This window comes from Macrobrachium nipponense, chromosome 35 (genome assembly GCF_015104395.2).
Source record: "Macrobrachium nipponense isolate FS-2020 chromosome 35, ASM1510439v2, whole genome shotgun sequence".
NCBI classification, from domain to species: domain Eukaryota; kingdom Metazoa; phylum Arthropoda; class Malacostraca; order Decapoda; family Palaemonidae; genus Macrobrachium; species Macrobrachium nipponense.
The window spans coordinates 34,473,520-34,491,889 of record NC_061096.1 but is presented as its reverse complement, the minus strand read 5'-3'; the positions used below and the strand labels follow the sequence as shown (position 1 = coordinate 34,491,889).

The 18,370-nt window shown below is 37.5% G+C and overlaps 1 protein-coding gene across 1 annotated transcript in view; it reads left to right on the top strand.

Annotated features, from left to right (window-relative positions):
- The window catches only part of LOC135208587 (N-acetylgalactosaminyltransferase 6-like), a 32,216-nt gene extending 17,234 nt beyond the window's left edge, over window positions 1–14,982 (top strand). Inside the window, exons 6-11 of the mRNA XM_064240939.1 lie at window positions 633–731; window positions 1,268–1,381; window positions 1,818–1,928; window positions 7,597–7,692; window positions 12,657–12,812; window positions 13,295–14,982. Of these exons, the coding sequence (XP_064097009.1) occupies window positions 633–731; window positions 1,268–1,381; window positions 1,818–1,928; window positions 7,597–7,692; window positions 12,657–12,812; window positions 13,295–13,450 (732 nt within the window). The 3' untranslated portion in view covers window positions 13,451–14,982. The remainder of the gene's footprint in view (window positions 1–632; window positions 732–1,267; window positions 1,382–1,817; window positions 1,929–7,596; window positions 7,693–12,656; window positions 12,813–13,294) is intronic.
- The last annotated feature ends 3,388 nt before the right edge of the window (window positions 14,983–18,370 follow it).

The window sequence follows — 18,370 nt, the reverse complement described above, 5'->3', positions numbered from 1 at the left end:
TAACATAAACTAACGTAACGTAACCTAACCTAACCTAACTACGGGCCATGGCAGAAAAACAGAGGTTGGTGCAATACTATAGCAGATTCACATCAACCGTGCATTTGACGTCTAGGCCCGTCCCTTACGACGCTCCTAATTGGCTGTTGATAAGCCAAGCACAGGGCTGGAAACTCTCAATCTCTCGAGAGAGTTCACATAGGCAAGATGTGTGTTCCACCTCTTCTAAGGGATACGTCTTTGAGGAAAGGTGGAACATACATGCTACTTATGTGAACTCTCTCGAGAGAGACTGAGAGTTTCCAGCCCTGTGACTGGCTTATTAACAGCCAATCAGGAGCATCGGAAGGGACTGGCCTTGACGTCAAATGCACGGTTGATGTAAATCTACTATAGTATACATCTCAGGAATCTGCGGCCATGAAATTTACGATTTAGATAACAATGCAAAGGAGACTGGACATAAGATCAGACAGTACCACTTTCATCTGATAAAATCATATTTTTCAAAAGTTGCAATACTATTGTTTAATATGTAAAATATTTCATTTTGTAAGACAAGGCTTTGCAATACTTTTGTTTGATAAATAAAATTCGCTCTTATTCCTCTTCTTCTTCTTCTCCTTTTTCAGACGTGGCTTTGTAATGGGCATGTTTTAGTGGTGCCATGTTCCAGAGTCCTCATGCCTCACTCTTCCTTGGACTTCGGCTCTGATTACAAGGACCTTCTGGTAAGAGGGCTTTGGGAATCTCACAGAATGTTTTCATCAAACTTATGTGCTGTGACATCTCTCTCTCTCTCTCTCTCCTCTCCTCTCTCTCTCTCTCTATATAATATATATATATATAGATATATATATATGTATATATATATATATATATATATATATATACATATATATATATATATATATATATATATAAACGTTTTGTTTTCCACTTCAGTTAAAAGAAAAAAGGAAACATGAAACCTGAAGTATCTGCCTATGCTTGCTTGATAAGACGTAACGTTTTCCGTTCCAGTACAAACTAACATTATCAATTTAGTTCTATTATAAAAACATGCAAGAAGTTAACTTCATCAATGAAACTGACTCGGAAAAAAACTCAGAGAAAAGAATCCATGAACACCGGCACTTCTTTCACTAGGCCTATGCGAGGACGCTCTCTCCGAGAGTAAAGTTGAGAGTAGTCAGGCGCTGGCACGAACCCCATCTTCTAAAGCAGCCTTTTAAGACTCACCCTACAACTTTCTCGCTTTTTTCAGGGCTACAAGAGAATCGTGCAGGTCTGGATGTCAGTGTCACAGAGACAGTACGTGTTTCGAAGAAGGCAGGATCTCTTATCCATAGACGCGGGAAATTTGCAGGGGTTGATGACGGTAAGGACGCCCGTTTCAGGGTTAAACCTTCCAGCGCGCAGATCTGTGTTGCATAGTTCGCGCATTTCTCTTTCTTCTTCTTCTTCTTCTTCTTCTTCTTCTTCTTCTTATCTTCTTCTTCTTCTTCTTCTTCTTCTTCTTCTTCTTTGCTATATTTTAGGGAGGGACGTCCATTTACGTTCTTTCATCTAGCAGTGATTCCATATAGGATTGTCTAGTCTAGTCTATAGAGAAAATCTATTTTGAGGCTTATGTTAGGAAGCAAATTTTGTCACACTGTACCTGTCACTCTTTTGGTGCGATTTCTTGGAAAACCCATAAATATATATACATATATACGTACTATATACCTGTAGACGTACACATATATATTCATGTATATATACACATATGTGCATATTATATATACATATTTGTATAAACAAATTCATTGCAGCTAAAAGAGAACTTGGAATGCAAGCCTTGGGAATACTACCTGAATGACGTAGCCGCGGACTTAACGAAGATCTTCCCCTTGGAGGAGCCGCGTCCATTGGCCAGAGGAAACGTAAGGAAAACCTGAATCACATCCCCTGATTCCTCATTTCACTTACTCAAGTGACTCTCAGGCGTTCATGTGACCCCTCGCCTCTCGTGCCAGACCACTTAACTTCTGGCTGCACAAGTTTTACCAGTCGTTGGATAGAATTTCTGTTGGGATGAAATTCATATGATCTTGTGTATAGCATGCCTTTATATATGCATACATACATACATACATATATATATATATATATATCATATCTATATATATATATATATATATCACAGGAAAACAGCAGTCGTTCGAGATATATTCTCAAGGAAGCAAGGGAGACGTCTTCAGGTAATATTTAAAAAGGCTTTATTAAGCGACGTTTCGGGGTCCAGCCCCATCATCACGGCTGTAAAAAAGATTGATACACATAAAACATAATATAAAGACTCGTCCTAATAACCAAGATTCATTTAAAAGTCACATAAAACCAACTACAATGCTAAGAAAATTACCATCTCAAGTGAAGGGAAGAAGACGAATGACCAGAAGAAGAAGGAAAGGTTCCAAGTATTATATAGTTATGCCAGGTAAAGAGGGGTAGCGGTACTTTGGTTGTTTGATTTTGGAACTATTGTTTTTATGGAAAGCGATTCGAACACCGCAAACTCTTGAGGAGAAGAAGCCCGTGTAGTGATTTTGAAGTGTTTGTATTCTACATTAAACTTGCATTTTTTTTAATGTTCTCGAATGTTCGAGAATTCTGGTGAAGACAACCGGACACCTGTTCTATAACTCACCCCCCTGTGGCAATCAATGCGGACTTTAAGAAGCCTACGTGAGGCCCCGACATAATTTCCCAAACTACATTTGGGACACGAAAATAAATAAACCGCATTGGAAGTCAGAAGAGGGCTCAGTTTTTCTTTATATCTGAATAAAGACCCAATAGTTAATGGGTTCCTTACGATTAGTTGGCCTTTTATGGCCGGACAATGTTCGCGTATTAAACGTTTAACTTGGGTATAAAACGTTGTATCACTGATAAACGGGACACTAGCAAAGAAAGGCATTCTAGGAGCAGTTGGTCTGTTATTTTTCTCTATTAATTTATTATTTAAAAACTTGTTCAGGTATTTGAAGAAAACCTTAGCTGGATAGCAGTTATCGGTGAAGTATTGTTGTAAGACAGTAATCTCATTATGAAATTCAGACCAGCCAGAGGAGAGAGAATATGTCCTGTGGAAGAGGGTATATAAAGCGTTTACTTTAAAGTTAAAACTACAAAAGCTGTAAAAATTTGTCCCTGGTCCAGTAAAAGTCTTTTTTCTAAAAATTGAGGTGTTAAAACCGTCTGTATTACGTGACACTTCTATATCAATGAAAGAGAGCTTATTATCATTTTCATAATCAATTGTAAACTTGATATTAGGGTGGACTGAATTGGCAAATTGTAAGAAGGAATCAGCCCTGTCTCTGTCTCGAAAAAGAATAAACGTATCATCAACGTAACGGCAGTAAAAGAGAGGATGATTAGCTAGAGGGCAATTGTCCAGCAACCGCTCCTCCAGTTCACACATAAAAATATTCGCAAAGACTGGGCCTAAAGGACTGCCCATAGCCATACCATCACTTTGTACATAGGACTTCCCATTAAAAATAAAGGTGGTGTCCTGCACTGCCAAAGTTAAAAGCTTCTTAAAATTGTCATAATTAAAACCATGAAACAGAACATCATTATTAGTAATCTTGTTTAAAATAATTTGAATTGTTTCTTCCACAGGTATATTAGTGAACAAAGACTCTACATCAAGGCTAACCATAAAAAGATCCGAATCTTGAGACAGTATTCTTTCTTTAAATTGATCAGCGTTTTTAATGATATAATTATTATGAGAGAATTCTGTTAATATCGGTACTAAGTATTTAGCCAACTTGTAATTGGGGGTGTCATAAGATGTTGGAATCGGTCTTAAAGGAGCACCCTCCTTGTGTACCTTAGGAAGGAGTTTTTATTTTTTTATTGTCTTTTGGACTAGAATATTGTTTACCTTGTTATAAACCTTCTTACTGCAAGTTTTTTGCTCCCCTGGAACTGCTATTCTCTCGGTTAGTAAACACTAATCTAATGATTAATGTGGAAGGCTTTCGATCACAGCTTTATACTATAGCCCATAAAACTTACAATAGTTTGATTACGAACTGGACACCTTTCCTTAACAAAAAGGACCTAGAAATTCTGAAAAATCTTGGAAAACAGGAAAACCTTATTATTATTAGACCGGACAAAGGTAGATGTGTTGTTTTACTTAATAAGACTGATTACATACAGAAAGTTGAAAACATCCTAAAAGACACTACGAAATTTCAGCGTTTGGGTAGTTCTGACTTTGCCACTATCTTCCGTTGTGAGGATAGAATCAACCGGTTCTTGAAATCTCTCTTGGATCAGGAAATTATTAACAATAGTACGTATCAAATCTTAAGCAGCACTGGTGGTTCTTATGGTGTGATGTATGGCCTTCCTAAGGTACACAAGGAGGGTGCTCCTTTAAGACCGATTCCAACATCTTATGACACCCCCAATTACAAGTTGGCTAAATACTTAGTACCGATATTAACAGAATTCTCTCATAATAATTATACCATTAAAAACGCTGATCAATTTAAAGAAAGAATACTGTCTCAAGATTCGGATCTTTTTATGGTTAGCCTTGATGTAGAGTCTTTGTTCACTAATATACCTGTGGAAGAAACAATTCAAATTATTTTAAACAAGATTACTAATAATGATGTTCTGTTTCATGGTTTTAATTATGGCAATTTTAAGAAGCTTTTAACTTTGGCAGTGCAGGACACCACCTTTATTTTTAATGGGAAGTCCTATGTACAAAGTGATGGTATGGCTATGGGCAGTCCTTTAGGCCCAGTCTTTGCGAATATTTTTATGTGTGAACTGGAGGAGCGGTTGCTGGACAATTGCCCTCTAGCTAATCATCCTCTCTTTTACTGCCGTTACGTTGATGATACGTTTATTCTTTTTCGAGACAGAGACAGGGCTGATTCCTTCTTACAGTTTGCCAATTCAGTCCACCCTAATATCAAGTTTACAATTGATTATGAAAATGATAATAAGCTCTCTTTCTTAGATATAGAAGTGTCACTTAATACAGACGGTTTTAACACCTCAATATTTAGAAAAAATACTTTTACTGGACCAGGGATAAATTTTTACAGCTTTTGTAGTTTTAACTTTAAAGTAAACGTTTTATGTACCCTCTTCCACAGGACATATTCTCTCTCCTCTGGCTGGTCTGAATTTCATAATGAGATTACTGTCTTACAACAATACTTCACCGATAACTGCTATCCAGCTAAGGTTTTCTTCAAATACCTGAACAAGTTTTTAAATAATAAATTAATAGAGAAAAATAACAGACCAACTACTCCTAGAATGCCTTTCTTTGCTAGTGTCCCGTTTATCAGTGATACAGCGTTTTATACCCAAGTTAAACGTTTAATACATGAACATTGTCCGGCCATAAAAGGCCAACTAATCGTAAGGAACCTATTAACTATTGGGTCTTTATTCAGATATAAAGAAAAACTGAGCCCTCTTCTGACTTCCAATGCGGTTTATTTATTTTCGTGTCCCAAATGTAGTTTGGGAAATTATGTCGGGGCCTCACGTAGGCTTCTTAAAGTCCGCATTGATTGCCACAGGGGGGTGAGTTATAGAACAGGTGTCCGGTTGTCTTCACCAGAATTCTCGAACATTCGAGAACATTAAAAAAAATGCAAGTTTAATGTAGAATACAAACACTTCAAAATCACTACACGGGCTTCTTCTCCTCAAGAGTTTGCGGTGTTCGAATCGCTTTCCATAAAAACAATAGTTCCAAAATCAAACAACCAAAGTACCGCTACCCCTCTTTACCTGGCATAACTATATAATACTTGGAACCTTTCCTTCTTCTTCTGGTCATTCGTCTTCTTCCCTTCACTTGAGATGGTAATTTTCTTAGCATTGTAGTTGGTTTTATGTGACTTTTAAATGAATCTTGGTTATTAGGACGAGTCTTTATATTATGTTTTATGTGTATCAATCCTTTTTACAGCCGTGATGATGGGGCTGGACCCCGAAACGTCGCTTAATAAAGCCTTTTTAAATTACCTGAATAAGACGTCTCCCTTGCTTCCTTGAGAATATATACATACATATATATATATATATATATATATATATATATATATATATATATATAATATATATATATATATATAATATCTGTATATATATATATATACTATATTATACATACATATATATAGTATATATGTGTGTGTGTATATACATATATATATATATATATATATATATATATATATATATATATATATATATATATTATTTATGTACATACTATATATATAAACAAGAATATTCATGCATATTTAACTAAAACATACTTTATATACATATGTCTATATATATGTATATATCTTTGTATGTATGTATGTGTGCGTGTGTGTTCTGACGTGTAAATGGGCATTTACGGACATGATACCACTCACAGTCGCATTTAACACGTAAGTGTGTCAGTAAATGCATAACTAAAGATATATACTATCAAATCCATGTTTCTTCACGTAACAATACGATATTTGAAGACCCTGAAACATACATTCCATTAGGCTTACGTTCTCCTAAAGACATCATGTGATGTTTAATCCCACAATGAGCTAATGTCCTTTGTTCCCTTCGAGAATAAATTAAGTGAGCTTCATATCATCGCAGAGTGTAGCGATGTGACTTTACTATAAAATCCATTTTATTACTTTTCCCGGCTTTCGCTAATGACATTTCAAGTACGAGGATTTGTATTCGTTGGTAGTTTCCACCTTTTCATGGCTATTTAAAATGTCTTCCCATGCTCGGAAAGATTCGACTAGAATGAGTATCTTTCCTTCCCATTCAGTCGCCGCTAAAGTGTTTTTCTTTTTTTTATTGACAATATTAAATCTCCACGGAGGATGCAGATGCTGGTGGATTTATTATAAAATAAAAACTAGACTCCAAGCACTGGGATTTAAGAAGTCATTTGCCGCTGAAAGGGACACTTGAGGGTATGGAGGTCTGCAAGGTGTAACAGGTGGTAAACCTCGTATAGTAGATTCACATCAACCATGCATATGATGTCTAGGCCAGTCCTTTACGACGTTTCTGATTGGCTGTTGATAAGCCGATCACAGGGCTGGAAACTCATTCTCTCGAGAGAGTTTACATAGGCAGGATGTATGTTGCCCGTCTCCTGAGGAATACATCTTTCAAAAGCATCGCTCAGAAGAGGTGGAACATATATCCCACTTATGTGAACTCTCGAGAGAGACTGAAATTTGCCAGCCCTGTGGCTGGCTTATCAATAGCCAATCAGGAGCGTCGTAAGGGACTGGCCTAGACATCAATTGCACGGTTGATGTGAATCTACTATAGTACCACTATGAAACAATTGTTAGGAGAGGATGGAAAGCCAGATGGAAGAGAGAATGAACGGAGGTAAATGGAAGTGCATAAAAGAGAGACAATATTCATCCTCTTTTTTTCAAATTTTAGTAGCATAATTGTGTAGGGATATCAAATTCAGAATATATCGAGAGCGTCGTCGGAAATAAGACTAAAACGCTACAATGCCTTCGACAGGTTAGGAGTTTGGTTCGAACTGACGCTTGTGTTACCTCCAGGGGACAGGAAGGCGACCACATACTACTGGCAACTTGCAGCGAGAAAAGGAACCAGGTAGGCGTCGTTATTTACCGTTGACAAGAACGTAGCCAAAGGAGTATAAAGATTATTACAAAACCTAAAAAACAAAAACAAATTATAATATAATTAAGAAATTAATACATATATGTAATGAGATCAAAGGCATTGCTCAAGGAGTATAGATATATAGCCTAAATAAACTAAGAGTATAAAAATTATTACAAAACCTAGAAAACAAAAAAAATAAAAATATAATTAAAAAATTAATACATATATGTAATGAATTCAAAGGCATTGCTCAAGGAGTACAAAAACAATTAAATAGCCTAAATAAACTGAAATAATATTGGAACACGATTAAGAAATAAATATTTGGGATGACAGGCGGTGTTGGAATTTGCAACAAAGCTTCGGGTCTGGTGCAAGCGATAATGACATATTACTCCTTTTGCAGATTCACTTCTCGGTACATAACTTCATTATTCCACAGTCCTTCAGTAAGAAAACAGTTTTGTGAATGTCTAAAATTCTTGGTGTATTCTACCAGATATTGCTGTAAATTAACCCAACCAAACATATATGAATCCAACTTATAAATAATGTTAGAAAGATAATAGATGATAAAGAATTTCCTTGATTTGGTCTCTTTAGGAGATAAGGGACTATTATTATTTTGTGAATGTCCAGTATTCTTGGTATATTCTACCAGACATTGCTGTAAATTAGCCCAACCAAATATATATGAATCCAACTTAAAAATAATGGTAGAAAGATACTAGATGATAAAGAATTTCCTTGGCTTGGTCTTAAGGAGAAGAGGGACTATTATTACTATTATTACCAATGAAATGTTAGTAAACTAGAAACCTGCTATGTGGAGATAAAGCTTTTAATATGACAAATCGAATTTCACAGCAGTCGAAGCTTAAGCGAATATCGGGGTTAAAATGAATGAGAACAGAACTATAAATGTTTTTTCTTCACAATCTCATCTCTTCGCGTTTGCTACGATCAGTATAAAGATATGGGAATAGGTAAGCGAAGAGAATGAGGGGTGAGGTGATTGAGTGTGTGTGTGTGTGTGTGTGTGTGTGTGTGTGTGTGTGTGTGGGTGGGTGGGGGGAGGTGCGTGAATGGGAGGTTTCGTGAGGAGCTGAATGCAACATTCTTCTTGAGTCAGGCGGGAAGAGAAGAAAGATGATAGGTGTACGTGTCCAAAGCCTCGACCAACAGATTCTCACGTATCACGAGGGTTGAGGGAGGAAGAACAAACCTGCTACTCTCTCTCTCTCTCTCTCTCTCTCATAGTGCTTCTCGTCCGGAGACTCATTAACCAACTGTTCATTTCTAATCGAAGTATAAAGGACAAAAATATACATAAGATGAAATCTCTCTCTCTCTCTCTCTCTCTCTCTCTCTCTCTCTCTCTCTCTCTCTCTCTCTCTCTCTCTCTCTCTCATATTTTCGTCGGAAGGTTCACTAGACGGAAAACCAGTTGTTCTTTATTTTTCCAAGTAAGAGCAAAAATTAAAAAAAAATAAAGGACGTATTTCTTCAAAAGGAAAAGGCTGCCGTTATCCTCGAAATCAGGCTAAACAAAAGTTCCACAGCAAGGAAGCGGAAGAGAGGAAACAGTCTCCTAATCGACCGAGAAATTACTGATTTTAAGATTATGCTAGCAGAGAAATGAAGGGTTGATTAGTGTGCCTGTGCCTTTAGTGATGCACACGGGCCTTTTACTCTTGAGTGCATGGAACATCAACCAGAACAGTACTTTGAACGGAAGGTCACAATCTGTTGTCGAGGGGATGTGTAGTAGAAATGATGACTGCACAAATTGTTGGCTACGGTAATGTAATATAAAACTGCAATCTATCCTTCAATAATACTAAAACTGAACCTTGCTTCGTTTACGTCTCAAAACAAAAATAGGCCTAAGGATCAGGAAGTACTTCACCAGACAGTCACTTTTTTTGTCGGTGACTTTTAGCTTCACCATGGATAATGTCCACTGGTAAATGGAGATCCTCAACTTTCCTTGACACAGAAGAACTGGATGTTAGATATAACAAGCACATTCACCTGATTGTCTCCTCCAATTGCTGGACACCGCAAGGTAAACCAGTAAGTGTTGATATTTGATATACGCTCGTTGTCCCTAAGACTCGTCTGAACACCGTAGATGCGATCACGTCCACACAGGCACTGCTGAATAACAGATATTTGGAGAGTATGAACATAGGTCTGTTAAGTTATTTTCTTATATACATTATGTTTCTATTTTGAATGAGTGAACGGTTTCATCGACCTTTACTGTTCACGTTGCGCGCAGAAGTTTGTCCCCTGAGCAGGATCGAATGATTGTTGATGTCCCTCTTGCAAACAAATGACATTCGCAATAAAGTCTTTGTGAGAACATACTTTCGTTACGATAACTTCATGATACGTGTTGGTTATTTGTACTTAGGTGTACAAGGATATTCATGAGTATATTTTATTAGCATGAATATATTCAGTTCTAAAAGGATATGAGTGCTCTGTAAACTGGTCATTATGTCTATAAAGACAATTTGGGGTAATATATCAATAAATTATTTTTTTCATTTAAAGCAAAGATCGATAGAACAAAAATCTAAATGTCCTTCTCTGGTCCAGAACCGAAGAAAATATGAAAGATGGAATGGGATCAACCAGCAATTGAAATTTCTGTTAAAGAAGGGAAGGTTACAAGAGTCAGGAAAACGGGGACAGCAAGAGAATTCTAGAGCTTTGCAGTGGCAGTAAACGGTCCTTGAGCAGAATAACCCGATCATTGCTGGTTTCCGCCGGGTAAATGTGTGGGACACTGTGACCTAACAAGTAGTACTATATACCAGGTTACTAGAGGACTAGAAGAAGACCCAATGGCAGCAAAGGATCTCCAACTACGTAGTTTTCATGCTCTACTGTATAAGTTCTACTCTAGATTTTCATGACTTTACCTTGCTTGTGCCATTTTCCAAGCCTCTTTAAAGCTACAGTGGTCAAAGACTGAAAAGAACTTTAGTAATTCGCGAAATGACATGAATTACATCCTATTACCGGAATGTCATCGATTTATGCAAAAGGCATTACTGATGTCACATGTTCTAACCATCAAGATCTTTGTCCAGTCACCAAGGAGGTGACAGTTGGATATAGGGTATAACGTGTGAACATTAGCTTTTCCCTGCTTTTGCTTCCTTATCTTCAATGAAAGATGGAAGCCCACCTGACTCAGTACTTCAAGGCCAGGATACCTTACCGACTATATACCACCGGTAAGAAATGTTCTGTTTATAACGTTTTAAGGCTCAAACGAACGAAAGTACCTGCAGACATATGCAGTCTAAATGTCCTGTTTTTTTAGTTTTTTTTCATTCTTGGTCACCAAAAAGCAGGATTTTCCATGTTTTGCAGTTGAGAGAGAGAGAGAGAGAGAGAGAGAGAGAGAGAGAGAGAGAGAGAAGAAAGCAGTGTTTTTAAGTTCTGAGATGTTGCAATGTGGCATATTGGAAATATTTACTAGAATACAAGGTAGAAATAGACTTTATATTGCTTAATTTACTACGCGGAAACAAAGATTATCTGAATTGTTATTTATTTAATACGCGTACTCTGAAGAACCTTGTTTACGGGGGAGTTAAAAGTAATGTCAATAATTGTACTTCCTTCCTTTCTCATGATAGTTCAGTTTATTAGCTTGCAAGTCCGTCTACACTGATATTCCGTGAAATATCAATAATGAGTGATAGTATTGCTGTTAAATTAAGCTTCCATTTGTTCCAGCTAGTACGTTCAAGAGTCCATCTGTGCTATTAGCTGTACCTGGCTTTCATTGATAAACTCTCATGCCAGGAAAGGAAAACTTAATAAAGGAATAGATAATAAAATTGGAATAAAAAGAGGGCTGATAATTGTAACAGACCTTGTATCGGATATTGGTTGACATTGAAACCCAAGAAGTCACGAGTTGCGAAAATTCTTATCAGTAGCTCATAAGAAAATCAAAGGGGTTGCCCTAGGCTTACTCCAGGATACGAGGAAGCTAACGCGTGGCGCTCTTGGAAAAATGAGGGACCTGGGGCAACCCAGACAAGATGTAAGGTCCGTAAGGTCTGTAAGATCAGGAAGTTAAATAAGGCAGTCTATGAGCTCAAATATGACGGGAACGCACTCAAATCACGTTTGCAATAGGGTGTTAGATACAGTTTAAAAGAAGCACATTTATGTGTGCATATATTATAATATATATATATATATATATATATATATAGATATATATATATATTATATATATATATATATATATATATATATATGTGTGTGTGTGTGTGTGTGTGTGTGTGTGTGTGTGTGTGTGTGTGTGTGTGCTATCCCAATGCCTTTTCTCGAATGGATGATCTAGCGCACTATGCTCACAGCAAATGTCTAATTCCCTGTTTTGGACAATAGAGAAGTGTTAGGATATTACAAAACTTGTCCGACTCGATCAGGAATCGAACCTGGGGTCTATGGTTCGGTGGGCGCGAGTACTTTAAATGACCTAATGACACATCACCTTACATAACCAAAATCCTTGGCAGAGTTTAGACCCTTTTACCTCATAATATACGATTTCTTGCCAAGCATGCGTGTGTCGAAGCCCTGTGCCATTAAAGGCAGTCGAGAGAACTAATAGGATTAGTCTGGGAGAGACGACGGCGAAGTCATTATGGGGAATCCTTCATGTGACTTACCGCGTGATTTGGTAATTGTTTTTTTTTTTTTCTTTTTTTGCGTTTCCTCATTTCCTGCCTCCTTAAATGTATTTGTTATCATCTTGTGTCTCAGAGATTTAGTGTATTTATTTATGTTTAAATATGAGATATAATTTTCATTTTGTTGTTTACGCAGAATCCCGCCTGTTTTCCGTGTAACTAAACCTGTTTAGTTCCGAAAAACAAAAGAAAATTAAAAGCGCATCTGATCCCTTCTAGTTGCAGTTGTGGTCTCTGGATTGGAGGAACCTTCTGAAAAGCAGCGACGAGCTTCTTTGTTTAACGGCAAACGAAGATTCGAAGGAAGTCCCCGTTTTGGAAGAATGTTCCACCACCGAGGCAGTTCCCCAAAACCAAATATGGATATATGACCCTGTAAGTGGGAGAAAGGGGGGGAATCAGACAGACATTATCATTATTGTAGCCTAAACACCAATTTCATAGTGTGATTTAACCGGAGTTTAAATTACGTTTACATAGTACGGTGGAAACATCCATATCATGCAGTCGCTCAATCTATAGGCCTATATATACGGGCATACCCAGCACTGACGTTAATCCATTCTTCTTCTTCCCAGCTTTAACCCATGGGGTCGCCGTTATGAATGACTCGTTTCCATCGATTTCTGTCCTGTGTATCGTTCTCGTTAATACCCTTCCATAACATCTTCCCCTACACAATCACGCCATCTCTTTCTTGATCTTCCTTTCTTCTTTCTATCCCGCACGTCCATTTCCATCGTATGTCCTCCAAAACATGATGATCCTCTCTTCGTAACAGGTGTCCATACCATCGAAGCCTTCCTTCCTGTATCTTCTTTGATATTTCAACTACTTCATTCTTCTTCGCTTTCCAGGATTCAGGCCAGATACAGAACGGACGGTCGAAGAAATGCTTAGCAATGAAAGAGAATTCAGATTTCCTCGGACAAGAAGAGTGTGATGACGGGAGTGAAAAACAGAAGTGGATGTTTGATTTTGTGAACGTCAACCACACCTCCAAAGGGTTGTGAAACTCATCGCCTCCAGCGCCGTGTGACGCCAATGGACTGAAATTTCTCGAAAAATAAATAAACGTTGATACATTTCTGTAGAACAAAGTGTAAAAAGTTATTTGTTCTCCATAAAACTTAGGGATTCTACACTCATTTCCCTCCTTTGCTATATCTTCCAAAAACCTCCACTCCCAAGAGAATAATAAGGACATGTCCAAATCATCTCAGTTTCCCCTTTACCATTATCTCATCTGCCGTTATTTCTCACTCTACTTTGCCATCTGGCTCTCAGCAGTCTTCTCGAAGCTTTATTCTAAAATTAACAAAATATTTTAGCATTAGTTTCACTGCCATACCATATCTGATGTCGAGATAGTACTAGACTAGTACAGAAACTCACAGTAATGTATAATCTTGGTTTTTCAGTCTATTTTGATTTCTAAATCTTGCCAATTTTTGACCTGGCATTTTAGTCATTCAACAAAATCCAACTCGAAAGACCTGGGGAGGGTTGGATTGATCGAGTGAAAGAGGTATTAGAAAGGAAGAGCCTTAATATCCAGTAGGCACGAAAGTGCATTCAAGGTAGGAGTCAATGGCACTGTGGCACAGTCATTGTAGGGGAGTTGGACATGCTGTTGATGAGACTTCTGTAAAGATATATAATGTGGCTAACATTGTGGAATTTTACTGGGCAGGGGTTCATCCACCATTCAGCACTTAAATTATGTCAGGAGTTACGGCGCAATTTTGGAAATATGTAGATATCCTAAAGCTATTGGCCATAATCCCTTAGGAGGTCGTTTCCAGAGGCTGATGAATTGCGGGATGTAAGTATTACCTGTAAGTCCCTCTCCACACTGGATGAGAAAACTATCGAGTTTCGTGCTACAATCATCAATTCTGAGAAAATTATAATACAACAATTAAAACTTCATTTAAATGTGAATCTATGATATTTTGAAAATAAATCTTATATGGGATGAAATTTAAAGACGTAAAGTTTTATCTGCCAAAAGACTTTTTCTTTTATCTTCAATATTTCTGGAGATATTAGCATTTGAATAGCGTTAGGGCCGGAACGCCAAAAATGATCCCTCTTCCAGTAATGACTTCGCTTCGCTCGTAATAACTTTTTTGCCACTTTTAACTATCCATAGCTGTTTATTGCATGTCTCAAGACGATAAAACGTGTTTTTTTTTATGATTATGTTGTGCTTCATCAAACTGCTAATGTAAAAATTCTTTACGAAGATCTTGTCTGCAGTCATGCAAATCATTATGATACAAAATGTGACCACGTTAAGATGTCGTCATTCAGACGTCAAAGTTGCTTTACAGGAATTCATATTCTTTTTCCTCCTCTATGTGAAAGGAAGGGTTTCTTGCTCATATGTCAATCCTCTTAGAAGGTACTTATAATATGAAAGCTTACATAAATCTGCTTTAATTTATTAACAGAGAGATTCCTTTAGGTATCTGTATTATAATAAGCGCGATCTGTATGCATATACACATGTAGTCTTCATGTAATAAACTCCACTTTTAGACCTAACTTCGTCTTGCTTGGAAACAGCCTCTCTTTTCACGGGCCCCGGAGTAAGTGTTCAGATTGGGTGTACAGTCACTCATATAAGTTCATGGTTGTCCGGGTGTTTGAGAGAGATTTCCATTTCACCCCTTTCTGGATGACAGGTGTCTGGGAGTGCGAAACTGGCCAAATGAGTTTCGGTATGCGCCCGTCTTACGTCACTATACAGACCCGTTGTCCAGAAAGGGGTTGGAAGGAATTCCGCTTTATGCCTTGAGACATCCATGAACTTATATGAGTGACTATACCTTAATTCGGCTTCCAGGTCGTTAGGTAACGTTTCTGGGACCGGGACTTGCTGTCTCGAACCTCTCTTTTAATACCGAATGAGTAACAGTAGTTGTAAAAGACCCAATGCACTACTGACACTGCCATGCTAAATTTTAGATTCACATTGAGTCCCATTTCAGCTCGAACGAGACTACCATAGTCTCGTTCATATTCATTCATATTTGTTGTGAGATTGTGGTGATGGCTTAAAACCAATATTTTTTTATTTTTTCGCCCATTTCATTGCCGAGTTTCCCCAGACACTATCCTGTCTCCCTCATTCAAATGCAATTTCGCATTTTTCTTTATACCACAGGGAACTTACTGAATCTCATTCGCTCTTTAGACAACATTTAAAGCTCGACGACTGACACACTTTCAGTTTAGTTGACTAATAAGCAATTTAAATTACAGTATTCATAAAAACAAACGTGCAAGACTACACAATAAAAAAAAAACGGCTAGATTGTCTATCCCACTGTCTTAGATCATGTTCTGTCCATTTACTTAACAACCGAGCCTTTGAATCAAGGATTCACTTTCATTCACTTAAACAGATAAAGGAACAAGAATGCAGAGCTTAAAGAACAGCAATCTATGAATAATGTCAGCCATTTCGACAGACATTTTCGAAATACACAAGATACAAAGATTCAGGCGCTTTACTCCTGTTTCCATCCTGGAAATAGACGTGACATACGAGATGCGCAATTCGATGCCTTTACGTCACTATTCGCTGAGAAGATGAGGAGGTTGGTTAAATATAAAAGAGAGCTTTTTTTTCTTACTTAACTTAGTTTTTCCTTTATTTCTTATGTACACGCTAACCTCAGACTTGTCCGCAAAAATTATGTAACTGTTTTGGATCGTAACTAGGCCTATATATATATATATATATATATATATATATATATATATATATATATATATATATATGTGTGTGTGTGTGTGTGTGTGTGTGTGTGTGTGTGTGTGTATACATATAAAGTTAGTGCCATGGAGGAAAATGAATAGAATTACCTTTATTTAAGCAATAGCAACACGTCTAATATATTTGGTGCTACTTTAGTAGGCGGTCTACCTGCGTATTTCTACACTGTTTCGACGTGTTTAGAACTAACCCATCGGGGTCAAATGTCCCTAAAGTAGCACCAAGGTTGTTGTTGTTTGAGATTAAGCTGGCCTTATGCCGGCTCGGGGATCAAATCCGACGAGCTAGTACTAATACGGCGAAACAGTGTAGAAACACGCAGGTAGACCGCCTACTAAAGTAGCACCATATATTTAATGATCAAGTTTTGATTCAATATATATATTATATATATATAATTATTACGTATATATATATATATATAGATATATATATATATATATATATATATATATATATATAGTGTACAGAGAGAGAGAGAGACTCGACGAAGTGAGGTCAATTACATCGCGGGTGGGCCTCAAGAGAGTAATCTCCGCCTCACCGAGGTGAAAAATTTATTGGATCCCCCCCCCCCTCTCTCTCTCTCTCTCTCTCTCTCTCTACTCTCTCTCTCTCGCTCTCTCTCTCTCTCTCTCTCTCTGTATCTGTACAGTGCATCGTTCAGTAATAACTACTTCATAAGAAACACTCACTCTTTAATTGTGAGCCACTTTTTCATCCCCTGACAAGCAGCGTATACTAGAATCTAATTCGCGCTTCCACAATTGATGAGGACTGTAAAGCAATCTCTCTCTTCCATTAATCCCCTGTTGTTAACAGCTTGTATTACGATTTCCTGTCTTCACCTAAGGTAACAACTCAGTTGCCATCATTGGCTTTCATTCAGTGCATAGTTGACTGATCACTGGGCGGATGACGTTACAAATTTCGTTTACTACCCGTCGTCAGTTTCTTATTGATTTTGACTGTATATATTACTCCAATAAATTCAGAGGCAACTAACTACTGAGTAAACCTTGCAGACGATCAGAAAAGAGTTCGAAATGAGAACTGAAGACACTGTTTGGGCAAACCTTCACGAAAACTATTGACTCAGACTACTAATTTGGAGTCGCTAATAGCAAACATTCGCTTTCCTCTTAAAAAATATATCTCAAACACAAGATTGATAAATACTTACACTGTTTGGGTTTCTTTTGCTTGGTGGTAAGAGACCGAATTACATTTTCATGTATTTTCTTCGTATTCAAAGTCTGAACAAATGGTTTATTTTGACTTAAACGCGCATGCGTAACATCACTAAAAACATTGAATAGTATATGAATACTTGTAGGAAGATTCCATGATTTTGTTCACCAAGGTGCTGAGAAACATTAATAATTGTTCTCTAGATTCGAAGGCATAGAGAGGACAAAAAGTTAGAAAATTGTCCAGTTTTCCTGATACGTACTAGAGCGAACAGCTACGAAATCATTTTCTTCATTAACATGCAGCACTCTAAGACAGTACCTGTCATAATAGATCTCTTAATTCCTCCTTATTGGTGAAACTCTACTCTGTATCTGCAGATTTGCACATATCAGAATTATTCTCTCTCTCTCTCTCTCTCTCTCTCTCTCTCTCTCTCTCTCTCTCTCTCTCTCTCTCTCTCTCTCTTTTCTGTGTGTGTGCGTGCGTTTGTGTGTGTGTGTCTGAGAGAGAGTGATTATAATAATCATTATCATCACTTCGATTACAGATCCCATTAATGTCACGTGAAAAACTGAATGACCTCACTGGAAAGTCTTTAGGTAGATACCCAGATTAAACAGTGGCAATATTATACAAGGTTGCTTGACAGACTTATATTAAAATTGCGCTGCAACAACAGTTTCATGTTCCACTTGCTCCAGAAAATACCGACAATCCTCGGACTGAACGATTCCCCAGCTGTTTCTTTCCTTAGCGCCCAGATTTTGAATTCTCTTCTTACCCCCAGGATTTTTTCTTTCTTTCTTTTTACTCCTATCTTAGTTCTAGACCAGTCCCTCCTCTTTTCTTGTCCTTTTCCTTGTTTCCTTCGACCGTGTGCTAGAAATTGCCATTAAGTTGCTCATCCCATTGATCTCTGCACTTTCAAAGATCAGAGAACGAAAGTAAACCG